We start from the raw sequence: 21196 nt of genomic DNA on the forward strand, positions 1-21196 counted from the left end.
ACTCACCGAACCCACTATAAAGAGCCAGGGTTACTCACTACAGTCATCTTCGATTTACAGAATCCCCCCTTCCACCCCTACCTCTTCGCCTTTCCCTCCATAGGGCGGCACGGTGGCCCAGTGGTTAGCACTGTTGCCTCACAGCAAGAACGTCACCGGTTCTAGCCCTTAAACAGGCCGGCGGTCGTTTCTGTGCATAGTTTGCATGTTCTTCCCGTTCTCGCATGGGTTTTCCCCGGGTTCTCCAGTTTCCCCCCCACATTACAAAAACATGCACAACGAGTGAATTGATCAGCCTAAATTTAGCACTACAGTCAAGCTCTCATCCTGCAGCACATCTCTTCATAGCAATCATTTTAGTCATCAAAGGGGGAGTTGTCGAGATCTACCTGAGCTCAAGGCTCCCCTCTCGCCCTGCAAACGGGCTCTCTCCCGGGACAGCAAGCCAAACAAGCGTATAATCAATCATCAGCTAAGTGGGAACTCTTGGGGTCACCGACATGGTAGCCCAGGTAGCCCGCCAGGTTCACATGAGTTGCCCACAGGCCTGTTCTAAAAATAGCTCATTATAACACCACATATGAGTAAGATGCATCTAATATTTCTATAGGTATTCTTTTTAAATCACACTTGCATTGGTGTAAATTTGAAAATTACATTAAGTTTTATATAAAAAAAAAAACTTTCAAAACAATTTCAGACAAGTGAAGTGTTGCATATTGATATTTATCTACTTTGTTAAATCGTTGTTGACAACTGCTGTGAGAAATCATTAACATGATCAATGTCTTCACGTAGATGAATATTATTAATAATAACATATAATAAAAGTAAATCAAGAAAAATGTGTTATTTAATAACTGGTAGCCCTTCACACTAATCGGTACCCAAGAAGTAGCTCTCAGTTTCCAAAAGGTTGGTGACCCCTGCTCTACTCTGAAAATAGGAAGTTGCTTTTGTCTATGCTGATGTGTCCAGGGTAGTAAAGAAGGGAAATGTAATAGCTGAAAAAGTCTACATTTTCTCATTATATGCATTTGACAGGCAAAAATCACCACAGCCAGAAGTCTAGGAGACATCGCAGTGGATCTGACGGAGAACGGAGCATCGAAGATGAGCAAACTGAGCGCTGGAGTGAAGAACCAGCTCATCATGGCCAGCAACGGCAGCCTGGTTTCCACAGGTACACAATCACATCTTTCCCTCAGCATAGCTGGAGAGCTGCTCCTTGAAAAACACTACACTTAATCAGGAAATGGACAGATTTTTGAAAAGAATCTTGGAGTAAACCAGTAAAGTTGAAAGTTTTAGTCCATTCAGCCTATCTCTGGGTTTGGAAAGGGGCTTTAACTTAGCTTAGCATGGATCACTTAATCGGATTAAACCATCAGCATGTCTTTTTCAGTTTAAAGCAAGTTTTTGTTTCTATTTCTGCAACATCGCAGCTAGATGACAGCATAAACTACTACACTGCAAAAAATGCTTTTTTTACTTAGATTTGTTGTCTTGTTTCTAGTCCAAATATCTTAAAATTCCTAAATCAAGAAGCATTTTCTAGACAAGAAAAACATGTAGTCTTGTTTTCAGAAATAATATGCTAAAATTAGGTGAGTTTTTCCTTAAAACAAGCAAAATAATCTGCCAATGGGGGAAGCAAAATAATCTTACGTCAAAAGAAAAAACAAGATTAATTTGCTCACCCCATTGGCAGATTATTTTGCTTGTTTTAAAGAAAAAGTCACCTAATATTGCCATTTTATTTATCAAAACAAGACAACATGTTTTGCTTGTCTAGAAAATGCTTCTTGATGTAAGAAATTTTAGATATTTAGACTAGAAACAAGACAAAAAATCTAAGCAAGAAAAGCATTTTTTGCAGTGTATGACAAAGAACCCCTCAGGTACTGATTATGGGCTTTGTTCAGTGTGAAATGCACCCAGTGTTATTGCCATAGGACTAAAGGCAGCAGCAGACAGTTCACCTCACATCTGGAAAATAAAATAACTAGCAGATGCTTTGACAATGAAGGTCAGAAATTGTGACAGCATCAGTCACTCAGTAGCCTATTAATGATGCTGAAGAGCTTTAATGTGTATTCATCAGATTCAAACCATTTCATTAGGAGTGCAGTGGCTGCTGTTTAAATGTTTATGTCAGACAGACAGAAAAGTTGCTTGTCACTGGATGCTTGCCGTGTGTAGTTTGGACTCAGTGCTGGACTCTTTATATTTTCCTCGGTTATGGATGCATTGATTGTTTCACAGGTTCGGCTGATTCAGAAATGAACGACGAGCAGAAAAAAGAGAAGCTTGCGGAGCTGAGAAAGAAGGAGCGAGACATTCAGGACATACTAAGCCAAAAACTGACCGAGCTGAAGGAAATATGCCTGCGGGAAGCCGTAAGAGAAAGCCAATATTTGTGTGCTATTTGTTCTGTACTCAAACTAAAAATGTAGTCTGATGAATAACATCCAATAGCCTGTGCGCTGTTTACTTCAATAGACATGATGAGATTTATTTTGCAATAATTCTGTTAACAAGAGTTTTTTCTTTGCCAGTGAAAATGTATTAGTTTTGTCTGTATTCATTCTCTCAAATCAAAAACTGAATAAAATAATCAGATTAAATGAAATTAGTTTTAGATAAATAATGAACATGTAAACAAATAAAATAATTAGACTCATTTATTTTATAAAATAATATATTTGAATTAAGCAGAATTAGTTTCAGGTAAATATTGAACACATTGACAAATAAAATAAATGGATTAAATGAAATTATTTTAAAATAAATAATTAACACGTCATTAATTCTCTTATATTGTCTTCAACTGTATCCATATAAATAAATATAAATCAAAACATATATATATTTTTATTGTAATTTTGGTCTAAAATATGTTTTTTCCTGTGACTTTCACCCATTTACAGTATACATGATCTGATCTTTATTTATTTTTTTATCACCAGGAACTCACTGGCAAACTCCCGAAAGAGTATCCGCTTATTAAAGGAGAAACCCCTCCTCATGTGCGCAGGAGAGTCGGGACGGCCTTTAAACTGGACGACCTTTTCCCATATAATGAGGTGAGTCTGAAACACACAGTGACGTTTCCTGGACTGAGTAATATATCAGACCCTGAGGCTTTGGCTGTATTACTGAAAGACTGCAGCTCATCTGACTGACTAATTGACAGAATGAATAAATAAAAAACAAAGGAATGAATGAATAAATAATTAAATGAACAAACAAAAGAATAAATAAACAAAAAACCAAACAAATTAATAAATGAAAAACTAAACAACTGAACAAATAATTGAATGAACAAAAAAATGAACAAACAAATGAATGAATGAATAAATAAACAAATGAATAAACAAACAAATAAATAAATAAACAAATGAATAAACAAATAAATAAATAAACAAAGGAATTGATGAATGAATAATTAATTAAATGAAAGAACAAAAGAATAAATAAACAAAGGAATGAAGGAATGCAAAAAAATCAATACATAAAAAAACGAATGAATAAATAATTAAATAAACAAACAAATGAATAAGCAAACAAATACAAAAACAAACAAATGAATGAATTAATAAATGAATGAATAAAAAATGTATAAATAAACAAATAAAAACAAATTAATGAATGAATGAATAAAGAATGAACGAAAGAATAAAAAACAAACTAATAAATAAATAAATAAACAACTAAATAAATAAATAAATAAATGAATGAATAAATAAATGAATAAATAAATAAATTAATAAACAACTAACTAACTAAATAAATAAATGAATAAATAAATGAACAACTAAATAATAAAATAAATAAACAACTAAATAAATAATTAAATAAATGAATAAATAAATAAATGAACAAACAAATAAATAGACAAACGAACAAACAAATGAATGAATGAAAAAATTCATGAATAACTGAATAAATAAATGTATGAATAAATGATTGAATTAATAAACCAAGGAATGAATAAATAAATAAATACACAAGTGAACAAACAAAAAATTAAACAAAAAAATTAATGAAAAAATTAATGACTACATGAAAAAATTAATAAACTATTAAATAAACAAATGAACGAAAGAATAAATAAACAAACAAATGAACAAATGAAAAAATGAATGAATAAACACACGAATACAATAAATAACCAAAAATCTAAAATGAAAGAGTGAATATATAAATAAACAAATGAACGAAAAAATAAAGATACAAACAAATGAACGAATGTATGAATGAAAAAATAAATAAATAAACAATTAAACGAATAAATCAATAAATCAATTAAAATGAACAAATCAATAAATAAAGGAACGAACAAACAACTTAATAAACAAATAAATTAATAAATAAGCAAACAAACTCCAGCATGTGGGCTTGCATTAAAGGTCAGTGTCGGAAAAAGCCACAAGATTAACCCTGATCGGTTTGTTAAAACTAACCCTGATCGGTTTGTTTTGTTTTATGGGCTGAAAGACGCACAGTGACATTTATAGCATGCACTTATTCATTTTAGATTTGAGGTTTCTACACACTGCTTCAAAACTGCAGTTAATTATGGGTGTGAGTTATTCTTGAGCTTCGATAATATTATTGATAATAGCTGAAATTGTTACCCACATTACAAAACAACTAACGAAAGCAGCTCTCGGAAATCTGAAAGCATCAACTGTGTGATGAAGCCTGTTATAATACACTGCAAAAAATGCTAATATTTTAGGAAAGCTAATAGTGCTAACATTAACATGTGTGCATATTAGCATTTGTTGACATGTTTATGAATAGACAGATCTATTAAACGACTCTTCATCCTCCAGGACCCGTATCTCAGAAATCTGGAGAGCCGCTTTGCATTGCAGCAGAAGATCGTGGAGGCGGCCAAGAAGCTCGCGGCGGAGCCTGACATCTCCAAATTAGTGCGGAAAAAACGACGGAGGAACTGTCTGGACGCCATGCAGAAACTGCAGGAGATCGAAGATGAAATGAACCAATACAGGCTGAAGAAAGGACAGAAACCCACGCAGAGAGCCTCTGTGATCATCGCCGGTGAGGGAGAACTCATCATGTCTTTATCTGCAGGCTGTCTTTCAGTCGTATCTTCAAGGCCGTGTCTGTATTTCCAACACGAAAAGTGTATTCAGATCAAGCGTCTGCTTTAAAGGACCTGCTGTGTGCTCATGATGTATCGCAGGACATTTTTGCTGCTGTCGAGGTTAAATTTAAGACAGGTTTAGCGGTGTGTGAGCTGGTTAAGAGGATAGAACTGTCATTTTCAGATACTCACGTATGCCTCGGTCTATTTTTTTGTGAAAGACTGCAAACAGCGTACTTGAACATATGTTTGACTGCAGTTTCTGGGTGAAATGAACACTAGGGGGCAGTGTGGCGACAATTATTTTTGTGTGTATTAGTGTGTGTGAATGAGTGTGAATGGGTGTTTCCCAATAATGGATTACAGCTGCAAGGGCATCCGCTGCATAAAACATATCCTGGAATAGTTGGTGGTTCATTCCACTGTGGAGATCTCTGAAATAGACTAAACTGAAGGAAAATGAATGAACAAAAACAAAAAGGGCTTAACAGATAATCTACAGACCGTAAATGAAATTATCTTGATTAATCTTGTCACGTTGTTAATTTAGTTCAGCGTTTGACTGACGTTGCTTTAATTTCACGCTCGTGTTTTGTGGTTTTCCTCCACAGATGAACTGGCTCAGTCCGAGTGCAGCTCTCTGTGTGATAGTCTTCCTCTCGATGACGGTAATGACATCAATTATCAAACCGCTATCAGCTCTCTGTGCCATCTAATTAAGATTTATTACAACACATTACCCCACTTCCAGTGCCATCTCCGTCAGCATTGCGTGCTGCTTAACACACTCATAACAGATCACTCATCATGCAAAACCAACCATTTAAAGGGACAGTTCACCAAAAAAACTCAAACTCTGTCATGCTTTACTTTTTAAACACTTACAAAGTAAGTAGTATCCAATTAAACACAAAAGAAGATATTTTGAAGTATGCTGAAAACCGGTAACCATTGACTTACATAGTATAGAATTTTCAAAAGTGGATGGTTACTGGTTTTCAGCATTTTAAAAAATATCTTAACAAAAAGAAAGAAAGGCATAAGTGTTTAAAAACACTTGAAGGGAGAGAGATTAGTGAGTAAAATATATTTTTGTATGAACTATCCCTTGTTTTGGTGACTGTCACTTTAAATTCAAATGAGACTGTGCTCTTTTCAGTAAGAGGGCGGAGCTACAAATGCCTGTGTGTCACCATAGTGTTCTGAGTGCTGGTCAAGTGTGCATGTGTGCTTCATGCTTCTGTCAGTCTATGTCTCTGTTCATCTAAAACTCCACATCTATAATCCTCTTAGTCTATGCTGACATTCTCTTCAGCAGCTCAAACACTCTGATGGCTAATGGACGACATTTATAAGACTTAATAGTTTGTTTTTAACTTGTATTTTTAAAGCAAATGCAGCAGAGTCAGTCACTAACTGTGATCTGTGTGTTCAGATGATGGCGGTCAGAGGCCGCGTTCTCGATCAGTGCAGTGTTCTCCATGTCTCAGTCCTCCTCTGTCTTCATCCGGGCTGGATTTCGACCCCGAGAGACGATCTTCATCCAGCGACACACACCACGACAGACCTCTGAACAGGTGCGTCTTTGTCGTAACATTGTCTCTGTTAAATAAACAGATATAATGACATAATAAAGATTTATTTACAAATGCATAATGATGATAATAGTATTCATAATAACAGTAATAGTAATCATAATAATAATTAAAACATTTTATAAAATCAAAGTGAAAATAAATTTGTAATGATTGTAAAAAACTGTATAAAGAGAATTTATTTACATATTGTTTTGTACTGTTTATTTTAACACGTTTATTCAATTTATTTTGCACAATATCAGTTCATATAAATTGCTCACGCTAGGCTAGTGGGTTACATGTTATTGTTTTTATTTACAGAGTTTTGTAACAGTGTTTTTATTTATTTTTCTTTGCAGCGTTATAGGTCTTGTTTTTTAGATGTTAGTATCAGTATGTTCGTTTTAAGGATATCTATTAGCTTTTTTTAGAAGATGATCAGGTTTGGATCTGATGTAAACATCCTAAACTGCAGTTTGTCGTAGATTTTTTGGTCGTCACCTCATAATTCAGTTTCTCATCAAATTTTCTGACCAATCAAATGCTTTCTAGTGTCTGACATGCCCCACCCCCTTCTTCTCATTGGCTGTTCATTTGATGCACTTCAGCTCAAGCACTCTCACTGGCAGAGTGGTGAGAAACTAAACACTATTGGCTGTTTTTAAAAAGAGGAGGAGCTACTCTGTCCCACCCTGTTTGTATTTCAGAACGAAAACCAAGGCTGCGTCCGAAACCGCATACTTCCATACTATATAGTATGCTAAAATCAGTATGCGAGCCGATTAGTATGTCCGAATTCATAGAATTCGAAAAACAGTATGCGAGAAGTACCCGGATGACTTACTACTTCCGGCGAGATTCTAGAGTGCACATCCCATGCATGCTGCGCTATCCCAGGATGCCCCGCGAGCGAATTCATGAATAGGAGTGAAGCTTCGCAAATTACGCAGGTACATCACGTGACTATGTCAAAATGGCGGATGTAGTGCGTCCGAATTTCATTCATACTTTTCACATTCATACTGTATAGAACGTACTTTTCTAACGGCCGAGTAGTACGTTTAAATTTAAATGCAGTACCTACTGAGTAGTAGGCGGTTTCGGACGCAGCCCAAGTTTCATTTAAACAAATCGATGAAAACTACACAATCAAGTTAATAGATAAAGTGATCTATCACCCAAACCTGCTACCTACATTTACTGTATCAACACAACAGTCAAGCACGTCTCATTTATAAACATGGCACATGCACAAAACGGGTGCGAAAATGTGCGTACGCCACTTCCCATGCACAAATCTGTAGGTCAACTCTAAATAATCATTGTCCTTATACACGAAACATTTCTTTTGTCACTTCATGTCTCGACATCTCTTTTGTCTTTAGATTTTGGTCTGAAAGGTTACCTAGACATGTTCAATACAGGCAAGACTCGTCGTCTGAGCTCTTGGTTTAATAATCACTGGACATTTCTCTTTCAGATTAGATCATGAGGTGCAAGAGCCTGGACATTATTATACCCCTCGAGAGGTTTTCTCCGCCCAGAGCAGTCCCTGTAAAACTTTATCCAGAATGCCAAAGGATCCCCGCAGTTTACCACAGACCCCAGTCCTGCCCCGTAATGCCTACAGCAGCAGTCAACTCCGGTAAGTTCAGTAACATCCCACTAACAACCACTCAGAAACCATCACTAACAACACCCTTGAATTATGGTGCAATTCTACAGTTTCTTCATGTCCAAGTTTAAGTTTCTTAAAGAGAAATACCTTTAGAAACTTACGCACCTAGCTTTCTAGCACCTTAACAGGTTTTTTAAGTGTCTTTGGTTATGGTCAGAGTAAACTCTGCAGGACTGTGGCTCCTCAATCTTAAGGCCAACTTAAGGCCAAGTTATACTTATTCATCGAGTGCACAGAGTGGGCGCACCATTGCCTTTACACAGACGCATAACCTGTGATTGGTGATTTGGAGGGGTAAGAGCTGTGGGAGCAGTGCGAAGCAGGTGGGAAGTGTTTCTAGCAAGTGTTCAGTCCTGTAGTATACTTGTTGTTATATTTATTATACACTCCAGCAGTAACATACCTGTATTTTGTGTTTATTTTATGATTAAAGTTGTTCAAAGTTGCCAACTCTTTCTTCCTGGAATGAGTGTAAGTTTAAGCTACCTCTACAGTAACATTGCATGCATTTTCGGCATGAACCCACAACACTGGTGAATGAACTTGGCACAGTGGAACACAGAAACCCCACTGCCTGCTAGCGTTACAGAACTGTGATTGCCAGAGCAGCAAAGTCAGAATTCAGAAGTATGAAGGCAAATCTGTAATTATACTGGTGACCTCCTTCACACCTTAACCCACCCTTAAACCTACCCATACTCCCAAACCTGTCCCTAACCCGACCCTTATCCACCTCAAGAGCACCACAAGTGTTAGTACATTGTATTTACTTTTTGATGCAAAGTACTTAAAGAAATAGTGAAGCAAAACATATAAAGTGGGACCCAAATACCTTATTCAGCCTTTTTTAGAATGGTAGATATTTGTCATACCTTCCCTGGAAAACTTCCATTTTATCAAGTAGTTTCGTCACTTTCGCATACGCTGTAGTGATGGGTCATTCATGAACGTCTCGTTCATTTTGAACGAATCATCAATATGACTCGGGAACTACGAGTCCTCTCAGGGAGTGATTCGTTCATCCGTGCGTGCGCACACTTGTGCAGGTAGTATCGTTAATTTCAAGTCCATTGGCAGAAGCCAATCATATGCGTTTAGAGTCGGAAAAAGAATTGATCCGCTCACCTTTCGAGTCCTCTATCGGGTCTGAGTCTCTCGTTCATCAAGAGCCAATCATATGCATTTGGAGCCGGAAAAAGTTTTGACCCGTTCATCTCTCCAGTCCTCTATCGGGTCTGAGTCACTCGTTCATCACAAGCCAATCATATGCGTTTAGAGCTGGAAAAAGAATTGATCCGTTCATCTCTCAAGTCCTCTATCGGGTCTGAGTCTCTCGTTCCTCACGGGCCAATCATAAGTGTTTAGAGCCGGAAAAAGAATTGAACTGTTCATCTCTCGAGTCCTCGGGTTTGAGTCATTCTGTCACGTGATGAACGAACGGTCATGGCTCCTATCGGCTTAGACTGTGCATTGATTAAGATTATATGTGACTGTCAGTGTAACGTGAATGAACCCTTGACATTTGAAGACATGAAGAGGTGAGCTGAGCAAAGAGACAACAATATCTTCATAGACAAAAGAGCAGGTCAACATTGAATTATTATTTTCTCCTTCATATTTTCTATTTATGACTTATTTGTTGTGCAATCAACCTTTTGGGCTAGTTGTAGATGTGTTTGGAAGCAATTCGTAACATTGTAATAATATTTTGGCAAACTGAACCAAATGAACGAAATGACTCGAAAACAGATTCGTTCATCTTGATGAACGAGACTCAAAGATCCGAGTCAGTAAAATGATCCGAACTTCCCATCACCAATACGCTGCCAATTTTGTAACCCATACTTGAAATGATGCTGAATCTGCCGAACGCCATCCCTTCATAATTATTTGTCTCCAAATTATAACCTTTATTTTGATCGACTCCATCATCTTCACATCAGCCCTTAATAATAGCAGGTCAGCCATTGTTTTGTTTGTGTAAGACTGTCATTGCAAGTAGTGTAGGTCAAGAATACTGAATCCTATCAGCCTTCCTGCAAAGTTTAGCTTCAACTTTGATTTAGCACACACAAACCATTTCATTAAGATCTTCAGGAGCCCTTGATGAATATAGACCAGTGTGTTGGAGCAGGGCTGGCTTGATATATTACATGGGACAGAACTAGGCACCTCTTATTTAGGTTAGTCAGTGCACTCTCTTTCAACAAGCAAACAAGACATATTCATTTCTATCCTGTAGGTCGGAAGGTCACGGTGCGGAATTGCATCGACAGTTTGGAGCCCCAGTCACAGTTCTACAGAGTTTTGAGAAAAATACCTGTAACTCTCTAGCACCTAAACTAGCTTGTTCAAGTGTATTTGATTAGGGTTGGAGCAAAACTCTGCACAATTGTGACTCCACAGAATCAAACTTACCCTTCCTGATCTAGACTGCAATTAGATTAGGTCAAGAGTGCTTAATCCTATACCTTGAGATCTGCCCTTCTGCAAACTTTAGCTCTAATCTTGATTTAACAAACTCAAACTAGCTCATTAAGATCACCAGGAGGATTAATTGTCACCACAGGTTTAAGTTAGTCAGTGCACTCTCAAACTAACAAGGCATACTTATTTCTATCCTGAAGGTCGGAAGGTCACATCTGCGGAATTGCATCGACGGTTTGGTACCCCAGTCACAGTTCTACAGAGTTTTGAGAAAAATACCTGTAACTCTCTAGCACCTTTACTAGCTTGTTCAAGGGTATTTGATTAGGGTTGGAGCAAAACTCAGCATGATTGTGACTCCTCAGAACCAAATTTACCCTTCCCCATATAGACTGCAAGTAGATTAGGTCAAGGTGCTTAATCTAATACCTTTGAGATCTGCCTTCCTGCAAACTTTAGCTCTAATCTTGATTTAGCAAACTCAAACTAGCTCATTAAGATCGCCAGGAGAATGAGTGGTCACCACAGGTTTAAGTTAGTCAGTGCACTCTCAAACTAACAAGGCATACTTATTTGTATCCTGTAGGTCGGAAGGTCACATCCAAGGTTTTTAGCAATGCAAGGACAATTTTGAGCCTCAGTCACAGTTCTGTTCAGTTTTGAGAAAAAGACCTGTCACTCCCTAGCACCTTTACTAGCTTGTTCAAGTGTATTTGATTAGGGTTGAAGCACAACTCTGCAGACTGTGACTCCTCAGAACCAAACTTGTCCTCCCCGATCTAGGTGATTTTCTCTTTGATGCAGGAAGATTAGGTCAAGTCTACGTAATCCTCTACCTTTGAGATCTGCCTTCTTGCAAACCTTAGCTCTGATCTTGATTTATCAACCCAAATCAGCTCATTAAGATCACCAGGCTGATCACCACAGGTTTAGGTTAGTCAGTGCACTCTCTTCAGCCCAAACAAACAAGTCATATGTATTTCTCTCCTGTAGGTCAGACGGTCACATCCGAGCTTTCCGGCATCGCAGTGGCAGTTTGGAGTCTCAGTCACAACTTTTCCATTCTCACTGTGCAAACAAGTCTGTCTTCCCGCTGTCTCCCTCCCGCCGCAGCAACAGCACTGAGGTGTTGGACGACTGCTCCTCCTATACCAGCATGTCCAGCATGGACTTCTGCCTCCCCTGCTCGGCTACTCCTCCTTACCGCACCCTGGACTCACACTCCCACGACTACCGGCTCCACCGCAAAGTGGAGATCTATGGCAATACAGGCAGCATGCCCAACCTGGTCCCTCAAAACTCCAGTTCCTACCAGCAGAACCACTACGGACCAACTGCTTACTACGTCGCTGGGTATGCTGGCTTCGATTATGAGCCTTGTTCCAATGGAGCTTATGTTTACGAGAGCGAAATAGAGGGTCACTATAACATCAATCCCACTTACCCTGCACATGGCTACCAGGGCCGGGGTCGCAACAGGCATTATGGAATAGAAGGTTTGGATAATTTGTCACAGAATCCATATGCCACCGTTAGGCCCCCTAGAGGAAGGCAGGGACCCTTGAATGAGGTGCTGACGAAGAACATGTACAGGGCTTTGGTGGCAGAGCATTTAAAGGGATGGTACAACCGCAGTGCTGGGCATAGGGACCCAGGCACCTATCAGCTGGTGTACACCTACAAGTATGACCGCGGTTCCCAGCACAGCTTGGGCTACCAGACGCTGCCCGCACCCTTCAGCCACTCCAGCCGGACCAACTCCTTCTCCTCAGGTGAGTACACTTATAACATCAAACATAACATAATGTAGAAAAGGGAAGGGGTTCCCATCCACCGGGTCGTGACCCAGTACCAGGTCATGAAAAAGTTTCTACTTGGCCGCAAAAACTCTATTCTTAAAGTAATCACTCTAAACTAGTCTAGATTTGGGCTATTCTTTTGAGCTAGCTGCCCAATCACAGTGGAGTAGGAGTGCAACTATACCCCACAACAGTCAACAAATAATCTGCTAAACACTTAAACTTGTAATGGAACCGCAGGATACTCTGTAGTAGTGTTGTCACAATACTGGAGTGTGGTACCTATCAGTACTGAAATTTATAAATGTCTATTTCCCGCTAACATTTGAGCGCTGTTGAGCACACTCTTAAACACCGCTGATCTACCATTGTGTTAACGTGCTCATCAGAAATGACTGACATCAGTTCATCCAACTCACCGCCGTTTACTGAGTGTAACCACAGATACAGGAACACTGGAGCTGCGATTCATCAACAACACTCAAATGTTAGCGGCAAATGGACGTTTTTAAATCTTCAGTATCCATTAGGCTTGGGCAGTATCCAAATTTTGATACCGTTAAACCTCCTCCCTATTTTACCCCGGTATCCGGTATTACCGTGTATAATAAAAAAATATGACGTAAGGCTCAGACAGCGTCACCAAACTGTTGGCTTGAGCCTAAATCATCCAGAAACTGAATACCGTATATGCGACCTGAGGTTCGCGGTCAGCTGTTTGTCTTGTTCGTGTTAGAGATCTGAATGGGACACACACACACACACAGAGTGCGAGAGAGATGCATAGCACCACACTCCCTCTCTCTCTCTCTCTCTCTCTCACTCACACACACACACACACACAGAGAGAGAGAGAGACGCACAGCACCACGCCTGCTCTTTCTTTCATTGTATATGTGTGTGTGTGTGTGTGTGTGTGTGTGTGTGCGTGCGTGTGTGTGTTTCTGAAAAAAGCGCGGGAGTGGTCAGTAACTTTTTACAATATCGCTCCCGAGCACACACGCATCCACGTAGATGCTGTGTGTGTGTCTCTCTCTCTCTTTCTCTCTCATTCACACAAACACACATAGAGAGAGAGAGGGGGGGGGGAGAACCAATTGACACACAGACAGCATGCTCTCTTATTTACACACACACACACACACACACACACACTGCAGGTGACTTGGTGCGAGACTCGAAATCCAACCTCACCTCTCTCTCTCTCTCTCTCCTCCACTGTCCCGTCATGACAATCACGCATACGTATTTGTAGGCATTAAATAAATAGTATTTATTATTTAATATTTGTCTCCTATTTCAGTGCATTGTCTTTATGACGGTATAACGGTATTGAACTGACACGGTTGCTATTTTTAGATCCCGCCGTATACCATATTACCCGATTACCGCCCAAGCCTAGTATCCATTGGTACCAAGTTCCACTATCACGACAACACTACTCTGTAGCTGACAGTTTTTAGAGCAGCGTTTGCATTTGTGCAGTACAAAACACTTCGGTGGACACGCAGCCTAAAGTTACACTTTTGCTATCAGAAAGTTGGAGCATCTTGCCTTGCCTGTTTTTCCACAGTGATTGGTTTCTGCTTAGAGATTTTCGCTTGACATTTGCATAAAGTCGAGAAATGCCCACCGTTTCTGGCACTCCTAATTCCATCTTCAATCCCATAGCGCATGCCAATTTCAATCTCATAGTGACTGCATAGCTGTTTATGCTCAACTTCCGTATGAAAGAACTGAAAATGCTTGGCACTCCCATCGTGCCAGAGGAAACACACCCTTAGACTTATTTTTAACAAGAAAAATGCTTGCTGGGATAGTGACCATAACACTGTCAGAAATAAAGGTGCGTGAGCTGTCACTGGGGTGGTGCCTTTTCAAAATGTACAAATCTTTACCTGAAAGGTCCATAATAATATCTCAAGGGTACATATTGATACCTAAAAAGTACAAAAGTGTTCCAGTCTAAAAAATATTGGTACTAATATATACTTTTGAGGTACCAACATGGACCCTTTAAGTACAAATGTGTACCTTTTGAAAAGGAACCACCCCAGTAACAGCTGTCTTACCTTTATTTCTGAGACCAAAGCTCTAGAGCTCGAACGCAGCACCATATCATTGTGGGGACAGTTTCGCCTCTTCTGATGAACATTGTTTAACACATCACGCCTCTGTTTCTCTCTAGTGTCGTCGACTGCTAGCGGAGGGGGAAACTGGCAGAATCAGTTAGCAGTGGGTCTGGCGGATGGAGAACTGCCGGACGGTCCCTTGAGCGCTGGGGCTTATAGTCCTGCATACAGCCGCAGTCCAACACACAGCAGGTGAGAAGAAGCCTGGAGACACACGTGTGTGTGAGGCTGCTACGCATCAGCTCTTCAAAACGTTCATTCAGGGTTTATACGTACTATTTTTTTATTTTTTAAAAATATTTCACAAATAATGTTTAACAGAGCAATTAATTTTCTGTATTTCCTACATATATTTTTTATTATTATTATTTCCTATATTTTTTTCTAATGATGGGGTCATTTTAGAAAATGCCACCAAATTTCAAGATAAAAAAATAAACAAAAATTGTTTAGTTTTGTTCTTCTGCTAAAATGCCGCCCGGGTCATTTTTAACCCATCAGTCAACAGAAGGGTTAATGTTTGTGTTTTCTTACAGCCGGTTCCCATCAGAAGGAGCGGCGTCTCACACTTCAGAGCCACTGGAGGTGTTTGGAGCCGTGGCCAGCTGCTCCGACACAGAAAACTGAACTGCACACAGGACAGGTCAGACATCGCTCATTAATATCACTTTATAGAGGCCAACAACCAGCCATATACACCTTGAGCCGAACATATAAACACACAATGATTGACATTTATAATCTCTGACCACAACTTCTGTTGTGTTCTACGTAACTACAGAAGGGTGTTTTTTTTAATGAGATGCTGATAGTCTAATCCAGGGATCACCAAACTTGTTCCTGGAGGGCCGGTGTCCTGCAGGTTTTAGCTCCAACCCTAATCAAACACACCTGAACAAGCTAATCAAGGTCTTACTAGGTGTACTTGAAATATCCAGGTAGGTGTGTTGAGGCAAGTTGCTAAACCCTGCAGGGACAACGACCCTCCAGTACAGAGATTGGTGACCCCTGGTCTAATCTGATTCAATGATCTATGCTAATCTAAGCTAAAAGTGCTCCTGCCAGACCCGGAAATCAGCTGAATCAGAAAAAAATAAAAATAAAATAATAATAATAATTATATATATATATATATATATATATATATATATAAATGTTATTATTATTTTTGAGCAAAAATGCTAATGGTCTAAGCTAAGCTAAAAGTGCCAGTCCCAGAGATTGGTTGAATGGATTCAGAAATTGTAAAACTCAACTGTTTAACTTTAACTCTAAAATGAGCATATTTCCTATAAATAAATAAATAAATAAATAAATAAATAAATAAATAAATAAAATAATAATATTATGTATATAAAATAATAATAATAATAATAATAATAATAATAAATGTTATCATTATTTTTGATTAAAAATGCTAATGGTCTAAGCTAAGCTATGCTCCCTCCAGACCCAGAGATTGGTTGAATGGATACAGAAAGAATTAAACTCAACTGTTTTACTACTGTATAAACTGAGCATATTTCTAAAAAAAAATAAAATAAAAGTTTTTCTTACATTTGTGACCAAAATGCTAATGGTCTAATCCGATTCAATGATTTATGCTAAGCTAAGCTAAACATGCTCCTGCCAGGCACTGAGATAAATTGAATGGATTCAGAAATGGTAAAAATCAACTGGAGCGACGCAGTGGTGCAGTAGGTAGTGCTGCCGCCTCACAGCAAGTAGGTCGCTGGTTCGAACCTTGGCTCACTTGGCGTTTCTGTGTGGAGTTTGCATGTTCTCCCTGCATTCGCGTGGGTCCGGGTGCTCCGGTTTCCCCCACAGTCCAAAGACATGCGGCACAGGTGCATTGGGTAGGCTAAATTGTTCGTAGTGTATGTGTGTGTGTGTGTGGATATTTCCCAGAGATGGGTTGCGGCTGGAAGGGCATCTGCTGCGTAAAAATATGCTGGATAAGTTGGCAGTTCATTCCGCTGTGGTGACCCCGGATTAATAAAGGGACTAAGCCGACAAGAAAATGAATGAAAGAATAAAACTCAACTGTTTAACTCTGTAAAATGAGCCTATTTAAAAAAATAAATAAATTTGATCAAAATGCTAATGGTCTAATCCGATTCAATGATTTATGCTAAGCTAAGCTAAAAGTGCTCCGGCCAGACCAGTTGAATGTATTTAGAAATAATAAAACATAGCTGTTTAATTCTGTAAACATGTTGTATGTGTTGTGTTTCTTTAAATGTGTAAAGAACTGTTAAGAGTTTTGTTTAAAGTTCACTGAAGCATTGAGAAATGTGCTCTAGATTGTAAAAAGCTGCAATTTGATTCTAACTAACTAGCAAATTTTTTATTTTTGACTATTTACAGTGCGATCACAGAGCACAAGCTGAAACCACAGCAACTCGACTGCAGACAAGAAAGCAGACAAGAAGCACCTTAAGGACAGATGTGGACGACATGGACATAACCCAGAGATGTCTTTCAGTTCCAGAGCGACAGTGGATGCAAATACAAGTGGATAAATGACCCTGTCTGCGTCATTATTAATGTGGCGAACACAGACAAACTGAAAGCAAATGAGAAGTGCGCACATAGACTGAATGTCATTTCAGAGTTTCCGAATGCCGAGGAGACGAGCCATTTTATACATCATCAACAGCGGACATGCAAGACTCAGAATAATGTAAATATTATTATTACCCCTGTTGTTTTTAATAGCTTTTTTAATTTATTGAGAGCTGCAGAAGTGCGTGATTTGCACTCGGATCATGACGAGCGAGTTGTTTGCAGTACATGTGTTATCCTGCACAAGCTCTGTTAGAATAGCACTTGATTGAAGTAAACTGCCGATGCCAGAAGATCCAGACTTAATCATTCTGCTTTAAAAGAAAAACAGAGGTCGAGCTGATATTTTGAGCCTGTTTGTGCTGTAATGATGTCGTCAGTGATATTACAGCAATGTTTCAGTTCAGCACAAGTGAAGATTGAGGCTGGCATCTGAAACACGCTGTCGATGAACACACAGATTAATTCAGGAAATGAGCATATCCTAAATAATTGAATAATATAAAATAATGAGGTGGTTAGCACCTCACAGCAAAAAGGTTGCTGATCTGAGCCCTGGCTGGGTCAGTTGGCATTTCTATGTGGAGTTTGCATGTATTCCCCTTGTTGGCGTGGGTTTCCTGCGGGTGCTCCGGTTTCCCCCACAGTCCAAACACATGCGCTATAGGGGAACTGAGTAGGCTAAATTATCCATAGTGTATGAGTGTGTTTGTGAATGAGTGATGGGTTAGGGTTAGGGTTGAGATTAGTTGCGGCTGGAAGGGCATCCGCTGCTTAAAAACGTGCTAGATAAGTTGGTGGTTCATTCCGCTGTGGTGACCCCGGATTAATAAAGGGACTAAGCCGACAAGAACATGAATGAATAAATGAATGAATGAATAATTAACGTTAAGTCATTTAGCAGATTCTTTTGTCCAAAGTGACTTCCAAATGACGAGGCATCGAGACAACACACACAACAAGGGCTGATTACACAAAGGAAGTTAGTGTGGAGAGAATTCAATGGGGAGTTTTCTCTATAGAGAGGTGGTTTGTCAAGCCCACTCACCTGTGTGAGGCACACTCAGAAAAGTACAATGCTTTTAAGAGATATGGAGTGATTTTAAGAAAGTGTCTGGTACAAAAACTGGTCCATATGTCTGTTAACGTCTCAGAGAGACTAAAGAGAGTGTTTTCTACAAGTGGTTTGTCAAGCCCACTCACCTGATTGAGGCACACTCAGAAATGCACAATGTTTTTGAGAGATATGGAGTGATTTTAAGAAAGTGTCTGGTGCAAAAACCAGTGCATATGTCTGTTTACGTCTCAGAGCGACTAAAGAGAGTGTTTTCTACAAGTGGTTTGTCAAGCCCACTCACCTGTGTGAGGCACACTCAGAAATGCATAATGTTTTAAGAGATATGGAGTGATTTTAAGAAAGTGTATGGTGCAAAAACTGGTGCATATGTCTGTTAACGTCTCAGAACGACTAAAGAGAGTGTTTTCTACAGGTGGTTTGTCAAGCCCACTCACCTGTTTGAGGCACACTCAGAAATGCACAATGCTTTTGAGAGATATAGCGTGATTTTAGGAAAGCAAATGTGCAAAAACCGGTGCATATGTCTGTTAACGTCTCAAAGAGACTAAAGAGAGTGATTTCTACAGGTGGTTTGTCAAGCCCACTCACCTGCTTGAGGCACACTCAGAAATGCACAATGTTTTAAGAGATATGGAGTGATTTTAAGAAAGTGTATGGTGCAAAAACTGGTGCATATGTCTGTTAACGTCTTAGAGAGATGAAAGAGTGTGTTTTCTACAGGTGGTTTGTCAAGCCCACTCACCTGTGTGAGGCGCACTCAGAATCGCATATTGTTTGTGGTTGTGAAATGATTTTAACAATACTATACAAACACTGACTAACGCACCCTTCTTGTAAAGTTGTTGTCCAACTAGTTTCATTTCTCAAACTGTAATATAATTGAGCATTAATTTAGCGTTTAATCGTGACTCATACACAGATTCTTTTATTTCTCAGACAGATGATTTTAGATGTCGGCACTCAAACTTGTGCTGAGTGGGAAACATTGCTTTAAGCCTCATCAACAAGATGCCCATGTGCCATGATGGAAACCCCGGATCTCTGAATGTGTGGGTCTGACCGTGTACAAATCGTGTTTTCCTGTTTTGTCTGTATTTGTGGCTTAGGAGCATGTGATGTAAAAGCACACGTTTTAGACAGATGTTTGGTGTTTTTTAAAGTGTATATGGTTTGAATGTGACCAGCACATCAGCTGTTCATTTCTTGAATAAGTGAACTCTGCTTTACCAGAAGGATGTGAATAAAAAAGAAACAAGGTGTGTATTCAGTGTCTTTATTGGTAATTTTATTACAGTATTACAGGTTGCTGGTTCGAGCCCTGACTGGGTCAGTTGGCGTTTCTGTGTGGAGTTTGCATGTTCCCCCTGTGTTGGCGTGGGTGTCCTGAATTTGTCCTATTTTGACTGCTATGCCATAATAAATTGTGAAAATAACTATCGTAGAAGACTTTGAGACCAAGCGGAATCCTCTTTTGGCCGTTGCTTCAGTGTGACTGAGGTAAGTTGAATGTGCTGGCCAGTTTGTGTTTGCCTAATAAATGACAATCGGCTAGTTTTTAATTGAAAACTTGAGCAGCATCCTTTTTTTTCTAATGATATATGATGTAATAAATTTGTTTTGGAAAAATAAGCATTATTCTCATATTTTTTTCTTCTAAATCTTTAGGAAATGCTTTTGGTACATCAAAAAATGTGGTTGATGACCATCTGACAAGCTAATTCATGCAAAAGATAGTGCTTAAATGGTATTTAAACCTCACGATTAAATAGAAAATAAGGCTTATAACTGCAAAAGGGTCCATATTTCAAGAAAAAAAGAACATCCCTTTTCACCAGGCTGGCTACAGGCCTATATTTAATTGAACCTTTATAAGTAAAACAAAATGTTTAAATAAATAGTGATGCAAAATATATTCAAACAAAACTAAAAAAAAAAAAGCATCACTACAAGCTGGAGGACTGAGTTCATCAGATGTCAATCTGAAGCGTTGAATGTTTAGCATTACCAAAATACAGTAATTTTAAAAAGAGAGAGAGAGAACTGTATAATGCATTCCATGATGTAAATAATTGTTTTTTTACATACAGGAATGGCATATTTTGAGTTCAGGGCTGGTTTTGGGCATTCGAGGCTACCTTTGTTGTGAAAACCTGGCAACCCTAATCAGCGGTATACGTCAGCAGTGCGGCCGAGCACAATATGCATAAAAAACATGTTTTTTAGGTGAACTAACCCTCTTAAAGCCGCTCACGACCAGCAAAAATCATCTTAAATCAGCAACCGAGTGTCAAAACCTACCTTTCCAGAATGTGTTGTTTTCTTCAACAGGTGAACTGGCGAACGTTGTGTTAATCTGACAGGCTGTTCGTGTTTATGCGTTACATTGTGTTGTACTCCCAGGACAGGGAGGAAAACTGAATGAGCAGAAGTGACAGCCAGATGTGTGAACACTTCTTCGTGAACACTTAATCCAACAACCAGTTTCAACTTCATTGTTTGAGCGAGACTAACACGCTAACGAGAACTCGCTTTCTACTTGATGTTGCCATGCGGGTAAAGGCTAGAAGGGATACAGCTGCGGATTCCATCAATCTAGCATAATTTTTGTGAGACTGTACAAAAATAATTTTTATTTCACATTACTGTGAGGTGTAGACGTTAATAAAATAAAATAAGTAATTTAATAAACAATATGATCAATATTCGATACTTGTTTTCAAATTCGTGTGGGTTGGGTTCAGCTTGAGGGTAGACATTAATAAAATACATTTTAATGTGTAATTTTATAAATTATACTCGGTGAAATTACAGTTTTTTATAATAC

General features: G+C 38.9%; 1 protein-coding gene and 1 long non-coding RNA gene across 7 annotated transcripts in view; one reads left to right on the top strand and one right to left on the bottom strand.

The window, feature by feature from the left end:
• frmd4bb (FERM domain containing 4Bb) overlaps nucleotides 1-19635 on the top strand; it is a 71596-nt gene extending 51961 nt beyond the window's left edge. For 3 of the 6 annotated variants that reach the window (XM_009296563.5, XM_009296561.5, XM_073939643.1), the window contains 11 exons: nucleotides 1045-1183; nucleotides 2266-2399; nucleotides 2970-3086; nucleotides 4842-5070; nucleotides 5728-5784; nucleotides 6552-6693; nucleotides 8174-8338; nucleotides 11792-12570; nucleotides 14786-14921; nucleotides 15266-15372; nucleotides 17097-19635. In XM_009296563.5, the coding sequence (XP_009294838.1) occupies nucleotides 1045-1183; nucleotides 2266-2399; nucleotides 2970-3086; nucleotides 4842-5070; nucleotides 5728-5784; nucleotides 6552-6693; nucleotides 8174-8338; nucleotides 11792-12570; nucleotides 14786-14921; nucleotides 15266-15356 (1989 nt within the window). In that variant the 3' untranslated portion in view covers nucleotides 15357-15372; nucleotides 17097-19635. The remainder of the gene's footprint in view (nucleotides 1-1044; nucleotides 1184-2265; nucleotides 2400-2969; nucleotides 3087-4841; nucleotides 5071-5727; nucleotides 5785-6551; nucleotides 6694-8173; nucleotides 8339-11791; nucleotides 12571-14785; nucleotides 14922-15265; nucleotides 15373-17096) is intronic. The other 3 variants (XM_073939642.1, XM_009296562.5, XM_073939644.1) reach the window with 1 other exon arrangement.
• On the bottom strand, nucleotides 5821-20934 carry LOC137489064 (uncharacterized). Its single transcript, XR_011008376.2, has 2 exons — nucleotides 20671-20934; nucleotides 5821-6718 (listed from the first exon to the last, which is right to left on the bottom strand). It is a non-coding gene; the product is annotated as an uncharacterized lncRNA (long non-coding RNA).
• Nucleotides 20935-21196: the final 262 nt, after the last annotated feature.

This window comes from Danio rerio, chromosome 23 (genome assembly GCF_049306965.1).
Source record: "Danio rerio strain Tuebingen ecotype United States chromosome 23, GRCz12tu, whole genome shotgun sequence".
Classification (NCBI taxonomy): Eukaryota; Metazoa; Chordata; class Actinopteri; order Cypriniformes; family Danionidae; genus Danio; species Danio rerio.